This window comes from Charadrius vociferus, unplaced genomic scaffold (assembly GCF_000708025.1).
Source record: "Charadrius vociferus isolate BGI_N301 unplaced genomic scaffold, ASM70802v2 scaffold54, whole genome shotgun sequence".
Lineage (NCBI taxonomy): Eukaryota > Metazoa > Chordata > Aves > Charadriiformes > Charadriidae > Charadrius > Charadrius vociferus.
The window spans coordinates 783,138-791,487 of NW_009648350.1; the positions used below are offsets into that span (position 1 = coordinate 783,138).

An 8,350-nucleotide genomic window follows, 5' to 3' on the forward strand; every position below is an offset into this window, starting at 1 on the left:
AGGAATGCAACCTGTCTGGCAAAGCACTGTCCAGATGCAGAACATCTGGCCACATGGCAAGGTGTCTGTGCCTTCGTCTCCAGGTTGAGGGGCAGGCAGAGGAGATTATGGGACCTTTAAATAGCTGTGGGATTTTATATTGTTGCTTTTCTTCAAAATCTTTTCTTTTTTCTCTCGTCTTTAAAAAAACGAAACATCACTAAAAGATCTTACAGAAACCCTGGGAATCTTGTGGCACTGTCAGCAAGTCCTTATTAAAAGTGATTTCTTCAACATGTTCTTTGAAGCAACGCGTGACAACTAACGATGTGCGACTTGCATGAGCCATCAAGGTTCCTTATAGGCAGGATGGATGATGTTTTAATTAAGCCAATAACAGAAGTTTCAAACCAAACCTTTGTACCACAACACCACGAGTACAAGCCTGGAGGGCACTGACAGTTTCCCTGCTCCGATGTACCAACTCTAGCGGCTTTCTACCTCCCTCCATCAACTCTCTTCACGATGGGGAGAAGCTCCCAATGCCCATGGCGGCTCCTTATCAACCCAACACTCAACAACTCCCCAAAGATATTTTTATGGGGAATGCATCACTGTCAAAGTGACCTTCACCAAGCCTCACGCTGCCGTGCAGAGACTCATGGTTTAGCTAAAGAGAGACAATAATCATCATTAATGCCTGTTTAATAGAAGCCGGCGGTAATCAGTCATCCTGTTGGTGCGGAGATTACCCAGCTCTGGAGGGAATACTCGATCTTTTTGACTGAGCATTTTCTAAGATTTTTTGTTTCCAATCCCTGCTGATGGGAGGTGACTGAAAGGATAAAAAAACCGCCAACCTTAAGAAAGATAACTGTTAATTTCTGACAGTCCTCTCGGCGTTGGGAACAGAATCACCCTGGGGCACGTACTATCTCCTGCGGTATTTCTCCCCACTCAACCAGGAGAGGCTCTTCCCAGTGGGCATGCTGGGAGGGAAGCATCCGCCTGGCGGGTTTCCCCATCCAGCAGCTGGAAAGGGCTGATCCTACTGAATCAGCAGCAAAGGCAGAATTACACCCAATGTCAGAATTTCACCCAAAGACAGAATTACACCCAAAGACAGAATTACACTCAATGCCAGGCCAAAACCACCGGCCCAGGGATGCCCAACCTCCTCCTCCCACAGCGATGCCGGCCACCCTGGGTTGGGGACCCGGCCAGCTTGTCCCCACACATGTCTGCGCACCTCAACAAGGTAAAGAGCATAGCAAAGTCATCCTGATGGATGGGCCGCCTGGTCCGAATACCCCACACAGATGCACCCCCGTCAAGCAATTTTATGCAATTATATATTTATGGTATGTCACATATGAATAATTTCCACATTCCTGGCACTCTCCCGGCAGCAGGACAAGACGTGCAGCTCAGAGCGGGGATCCAACCAGCGCTGAAACACCCTCACCGCCACATTCCCTTGGCTCTGCTGTGTTTCTCCTTCCTTCCCGCTTGGGCCCAGCCTTTTGAAGGCAGTGAGAGGATTTGATTACACCCGTTAATGGGAACATTGCCTCCAAGTCCTCTAAGTGGTTTCAGAAAACCTCAGCGACGGCTCGTCCCCAGGGAAAAGGATGCCATCTCCCCTTTCTGTCTGTGAAGCCTGTGGCAGGCGCTGGTGCGGCGAGTGTCGAGCGACAGCCAGCAGCAGCGAATCCTGCACGTGAGCCCAGGGCGGTTAGTGGGAACACCCATTATCCCCCTCCTGCTGTGGTGGCAGAGCCTCTTCTCAAACCCAGCACAAAAACAGGGGCAACACCTGCACTTCAGGCTCAGGGAGACCCGCACGGCCCCGGCAGAGCTTGGCAGAACACTCCAAATCCCAAATGGCGATGAGGAGTTGCACCCAGGAAAGCAAAACACCCGTTTCTGTAGCTGGTCCGGCCACATGGCCTGAATTCCCCCCCAAAGCATCACGCTGGGCTAATGCAACCCGCTCAGCAGCATGGGGGAATATTGGGGTTCACCACCCCGTTTTCCCAACCCAACCTCGCTTTTCCTACCCGCGCCAGCGCCGCTCCGGAGGTGCTGCCGGGGGATGAGCCGGGAGCACTGCAACCACCTCCAGCCACTCCTTGGGGGCTCCAGCAGGGACCTCCCGAGCAAGAAGGCGGCGCTGCCGCCGCTCGAGCCGCCGCAGATTGGGCGCGGAGGGAGCTCTGCAACCCACTGGGTTACATATCAACAGCCATATGGTCATCTACATTTTAATTGCAGAAGCTTTATTGCCGGGGATGATGCATGTGCTGGAACGGCACCAGCTCGTCTCTCGGAGTCGGGGCTGCGGGGCCGCCTGCTAGAAAAATCATCTTTTTTCCTTTTAAATAGACTTGCCAGGGAAAGGGGTGAGAGAGTCTCTGCAGAGCCCCGACACAGCGCTTCTGAAAGAGGTGCTGTAGACGTGGCATCAGGGGTAAAGGTGTGCTTGAAAATCACACTCAGAGCACGGCAGAGGCTTCCCCTGGCTGAGGGGACAGAGGATGCTTCCCCCAGCATGGGGATGGGTTTTTTTTTGCCCAGTTTAGGGCACTGGAAAGTGAAGCAGCAGTGGCCGGGTCCCATCTCAGCGCAACGCTAACCCTCCGCAGGAGCACGTCCCGCCATGCCGTCCCTGCCAGGCGCCTGCTCCCTCGCTGGGGAGCCGGGCTGGGGCCAAAAGCCGTATCTGGCAGCGGCGCCGGGCAGCTCAGCGAGCCCCGGGGGCAATCCAAATCCCCAAATGGAAGCGTGAAGGTTCTTACTATAAAGCACATCAAACACTTCCTCTACCATCTTCCTGAGGAGGTACACGTCTGATCCCTGGTCCGGGGAGACCCTGAGCACGCTTCGCCCGCACTCCTTTGCCTTCTTCTGCGCCTCCGCGTCCTGCTCCTTCCTCTGCTGGACTCCTGTGGGGGGAGAGGAGAAAACAGGAGACGCCGGGGTGTGAAGAGGGTTTGTGGGCGACGCCGTGCATGCTTTTGAGCGGCTGCAAAGCGATCAAACCTGCTGGATGGGTTACGCCAACTTCAGCCAGGGCTGAATAAACTGCCCATCAAACCCCATGCAAGATGTGGGGGTCCCATGGGTGCCAGGCCCCTCAACGCCCCCACGGCGCCAGGAAAATCCTCTGGGCAGGTCCCCTGCATCTCCCACCTGGCTCAGATTGGGCTGCGGTGTTTGGTAGCCCGCAGCGTGCAGGGGAAGGTGCTGGCATGGGCAGCGGTGCCAGCAGCGCTGCCGAGAGCAGGGTTGGTCCCCACCAGCCGGGGACAAGCTCATCCCACACGTGCCCCCCCCTTCCCTGGTTTTACCCACTCAGCTGCACTGAAACTGTTGTGATTAATTGGGCAGCGCATTTCTTTTCTCTGGTTTCAATCTGCTTAGCCTTCAATCTCTCAGGAAAAGAAAATCCGCCTTTCTCGGAGGCTTTTTTACCCTTCAGCATCACGTAGCTTGGTAATACCAGCTATTTCCTGCTAATTTCCCCCATTAAACCTCAAATAAAGCATATCTTCGGCAACGACTTCCTTGCATCTCTAAACGCACAGAAAATTAAACACTACGAGTACATTATTGCCATTCTATCCAAAACGATTCGCAAGGGATTTTCGGTGGCAGACTAATTCCTTCATCATCCTCGACAGGCTCCTGCTGGTGATCGGTCCTGGATGCTGCCCGGGCACTCAAGGAGGAGCTCGAGGATCCCTCCCATGAAAAGAGCCCGTGGCTGGGACATCACTGGGATGGGGACGAGGACCACCCAGGGTACCCACAGACCTAGACATAAGAAAGGGGACAGCCACCCAACACCGTGCAACCCCTGGCAAGCTCTGCATCCCTCCCACAGCGCAGGGAAACAGGCCCTGGAAAACTTTTTTGGGGTGTTTTACCAAGGTGGTGAAATGCATCCGCATCCACACCCTCCTACAACTGCCTGTCCCTCCTGGCTGGGCGCTAACTCTCCTCCGTTGACATTAATCCTGATCACTGTCAAGTTCCCCCCCTGCGCCAGGAAAGGCTGAGCCAGAGGTTCAGATAAAGGAGGGCGCTCAAGCGAGGTCTGCGCGCCCAGAGAGATAAGAGGCTTCTTACATCTCCCAGCGATGTCTGCTTTAGATTACTTCAGATCCTTTCTAAGGGGGCAGCTAGACCATAAATCAGAGGCACTTCCAGGGATGCTTTCCACTGCGTGCCAGTTGTAAGAGCTTTATGGAGGGGAGTTGAGCCTGGGCCATTTATAATTCAAGACAGAGTTATCACGTTTCACCCTGTCTCCAGCATCAGCCGCTTCGCCCAAACTCCATTGTCAAGATTTTGTGCTTTCAACCAGACGTGACCGTTTCATTTTGACAAAGGCGTAAATGAAACCAAAGGAGAGGGAAATCAGGATCTAATGCCCGGCACCTTCCCCCAGCACAGCAGTAGGTCACTGGTCAGGATATACATATACATATATATTTCTAAAAGTGAGATTTGCAAATGGTCATCAATATTGCAAGCTCTAGGGAGACGCAGTTGGCATTTAATACATAAGAGGGAGCTCCCTCTCGTTGGCCATCCTACTGCTCGGGTTCACCGCTCAGGTACCTCCCTGCCTCTCGTGGGTGGTGGGAAGGGGAGGGCAGAGTCGCCCACAAACGCAGGAAACATCCCCAAAACGCCTCCTGTCCTGCAAAACGCAATGCACCAAAGCAGAGGATAACTAGCGGCGGCTCTCCTGGGCACGAATGGCATGGCGGAGGTGGCAGGCAGCTGCCCAGGGCAGGCAGGACGGAGGGGCAGAGCAGAGCCTTGGCAGGGAGCCGCTCCTGCAAAGCCGCGCCGGCTCACCTCGCACACGTGCAGCGAATAACCCGAGCAGACAGCCACCCTGGCAGCTTTACAGCGCTAATGTTTTCACTAGAGCGGACCCTTCCTGAGCAATCTCGCCAATGGATTAAGCATCAATATGGTTTCCATCAACACCACGTGTGCGCACACACAGCTGGGTCCTTTCTCTCCACCGACATCCCGCTGTGGGCAGCGTGTGTGAGCGGATCGGGGTCTGGGGTCCCCCGCAGCACCAAAGCCAGATCCTGTCCCAGCTCCTGCACGGAGCGGGGAAAGCAGTGGTTGGTGCTCCAGGGATGATGCCATCCAAGAAATGCAGGTCACCTTCCACAGCACAGCTCCCCCTTCCTCTCAGCTCCCAGGCTGTTTTCGGGGAGCCGGCAGAGGCACGGCAGCAGGACAGAGGGTTGCCACCAGTCACACGTGCCCCTGCGATACCTGGTGACCCCAACCTGAGACTGGAGAGACCATGGCTCTTGCTCAAGTCATCTCTTCACCACTGATAGCCCCTCAAAAAAATAAGCAGCTCCACAACCAACACTCCCAGCTCCCAAATCCATCTCTGTTTTTCCAAAACCAGGAAAAAAGCCTTGGCCCAAGAAAGCCTCTCTGCTCCTGGGGGATCACCAGGACAATCTATTTCTGCTAAGTCCTCAAAAGCCACTCCGGCGCACCGGCAATGTTGCCACAGGCTGACAACAGCCATCCAGCCTCGTGCTACCCCAGGGATGCTTTCAGAGAGGAGAGCTGAGGCAGATAGAGCCCTCCCTGGGAGGGGAGAGGCTCCGGCCGCAGTTCCCACCCACTTTCTCCATCACTTTGAACACCGCTCAGCCCCACGGACAGACAGCGCCGCGGTGCCCCCCGAACCACAACCCCTCCGTGCACAGTGGGGCTCCCGGCTGGTACAACTGGAGCACCAACCACGGTATGGGAGAAGACCGCGCCGGCAGAGATACTCACTGCAAAACTTCTGGAAGTCGGCTTGCAGCTCCTTGCGGGCGCTGAGGAAGACCCGGCCCTTCTCGGTGCCCACCACAAAGGCGCTCTCCTCGTGGACGGCGATGCAGGCCACCTCCGCGTTCAGCTTGGAGAGTGCCGAGCACTGCGGGGAGGCACCGGGGGGTCAGAGCGGCTGCGGGAGCATCCCCGCTCAGCACCCTCTGCCATTTTCCAGTGGGATTTTTTTCCTCCCATCAAAAGATTCCCCCATCAAAAGCAATGTTCTGGTTTGGGTCAGAATTTCACGGGGTTTATGACATCCCCTAAACACTTTAGTGACTTTACAGCTCCGGAAAGGTGTCTGGCGGAGCTATGCGGTGCTGGAGAACAAGAACTATTTACCCATCATTTCGCTTCACTTTTTCCTATCCTAAAAGTAAACATTTTATAGTATTTCTTGAAAAGAAAACATTCCTGTAAAAAAAAAAAACCCAAGCCAACAACAATTTATATTTTTCCACCAGCTCTAATGAAATAAGGAGCACGGGAATCTTATTTCAGCTGCAGAACACTAATATGGTCAAAGTCTGGATTAGTTGAACAATTCTTCTTGTACAGTTATGCAAAACATTAAAGAGATGGAAAAGACTTCCTCCATTAATCCATTTTATGTAACGTGTGCTTCCTGCTCGACATAATACACATGTATATGCGTTTTTATTATTATTTTTTATATTATAATAGTTACGCAGTGCCGGCAGCATGAGTCATATTCCCATAGCTACAGCGCTGACGCTATGAAGACGTTATCCCCAGGTCACGATTTAAATGGGTAAAACAGGGGGGATTTTCCCATCGGCAGCCCCGGTTAGACACGTCACTGGTTCCCCGGCACCACGGAGTGGCCGGAGGACGCTGGTGGCCAGGGAGGGAGCAGGACAGCAGCTGCCCATGGACCAACCCGCTGGAGCTACCTTCAGCTCCCCACACGCATTTACAGCCAGTCTTTGCGTGGGCTTAAACCAGTCTCTATACTGGGTCATTTTACCTCCTGTTCATCTTCTTCAAGAAGAGGGTATTGAATCACATCCCCCAAAATAGCTATTTTTAAGAAACCTCCTTTCAAGAACCCAGCAGCAAATCGAAGTATTTGGCTCAAGATACCCAACGCTCCAAAAATAAATATAAAATCTAGGGGATGTGAGATTTGGAGGGCAGACCGAATCCAAACCCTGATCCCGCTTAGTGACGTGCGCTTGGCCCCGTGGTTTATTTATCACGCACGCAGGTAGGCTTCAGTGGGTGCAGAGCGCGGCCCTGGTGAAGCGCTGGGATAAAGGCTGAATTTCAGGAGCAGCCTGGCCTCCTAGCCCTGGTGTCAGCACGTAACGAGGACTGCGGAATAATGTATATTCATTAGGAAGCCAAACTACGATAACACGATTTGCTGTACGGGATGGCACGTGTATAAATCATCAAAGCCGCTTGGGGTGCGTCAGTTTTGAGAACCTGCTCCTTAGTGGGGCGGTGATGGTTAAAAAGAAGGAAATTAGTATTAGTGTGAAAAAAAACCCTACCTGCGTAGAAAAGAAGACGCATCCAAGATAAATACGTTAAATACAACTTGGCTTTAAAAGGGGAGGGCTATTTAGCACGTCGCATTGCATTAGATATTTGTTACTACACACCCACTTTCCCTTCTTGATCACATTCACAGTTAAAAATAAGATTAGCTCTGGTCCACGAGACTTAATCCAGACAGTTATCTTGTTTATGTAAGCACGGCTGACTTAGGCAAGGTTTCCACCGGGAATTCTACGTCAAAAGATATGAAAGTTATTTTCTTTGTTCTCGGAGATAAAAGCCATTGTTCTCCTGTTGTGTAAAAGCTCACGGTAACATTGGTAAAACATCAAGAAAAAAAAAAACCAACCACCCTATATTCGGATGATACCAACATAAATATTAATGGCAAAACAATACACATCTGAGATTAACTTGGGCTGACTTTATGATCCTTACGGCTGTCAGGGCAGGAGAGGATTTTTATTTCCCAGCTCTGGCAGCTCCCTGGGCTGTCCGGCAGCGGAGGGGAGCGGGACGAGCCCGACAGCCCTCCTGCTCCAGCCCTGCCCCCAGCCAGCCCCGTTAAAGGGAGGCGAAAGGAAGGAGGGGGACGGGGACGCCACCGGCATCTTACCATGGAGTCTAAGGCAGACACTAAGCTGGTGATGATTTCGTCCTTCTGGGGAAAAACCATATTCCACTGGTCAGCTCTGGAGGTGCTGAGCGTCACGTCTAAAGCCTTCCCTGCCAGGGCCATATTCACCTGGAAAGAGGAAAAAAAAAAGGTACATGCATTGCTGTTACCGACGGAGAGCGGGCTCCGAGCCTCGCTGGTGCAGCCCGACACCAGCGTGTGCCATAGGCTATGTATGGTACAACACCGGCACGGTTACACAGGGGAAACTGAGGCACAGAGAGAGGCCGGTGCCAGCCTGAGCCCCACGTTCCCCATGTCTCCTCTGCTAAAGGCAGATAATTGCGGACGCTGAGCAGC

The 8,350-nt window shown here is 53.0% G+C and overlaps 1 protein-coding gene across 1 annotated transcript in view; it reads right to left on the reverse strand.

Moving 5' to 3' along the window:
• GTF2IRD1 (GTF2I repeat domain containing 1) overlaps nucleotides 1–8,113 on the reverse strand; it is a 44,354-nt gene extending 36,241 nt beyond the window's left edge. Inside the window, exons 1-3 of the mRNA XM_009885102.1 lie at nucleotides 7,991–8,113; nucleotides 5,812–5,953; nucleotides 2,778–2,924 (exon numbers count right to left, since the gene is read on the reverse strand). Of these exons, the coding sequence (XP_009883404.1) occupies nucleotides 2,778–2,924; nucleotides 5,812–5,953; nucleotides 7,991–8,113 (412 nt within the window). The remainder of the gene's footprint in view (nucleotides 1–2,777; nucleotides 2,925–5,811; nucleotides 5,954–7,990) is intronic.
• Nucleotides 8,114–8,350: the final 237 nt, after the last annotated feature.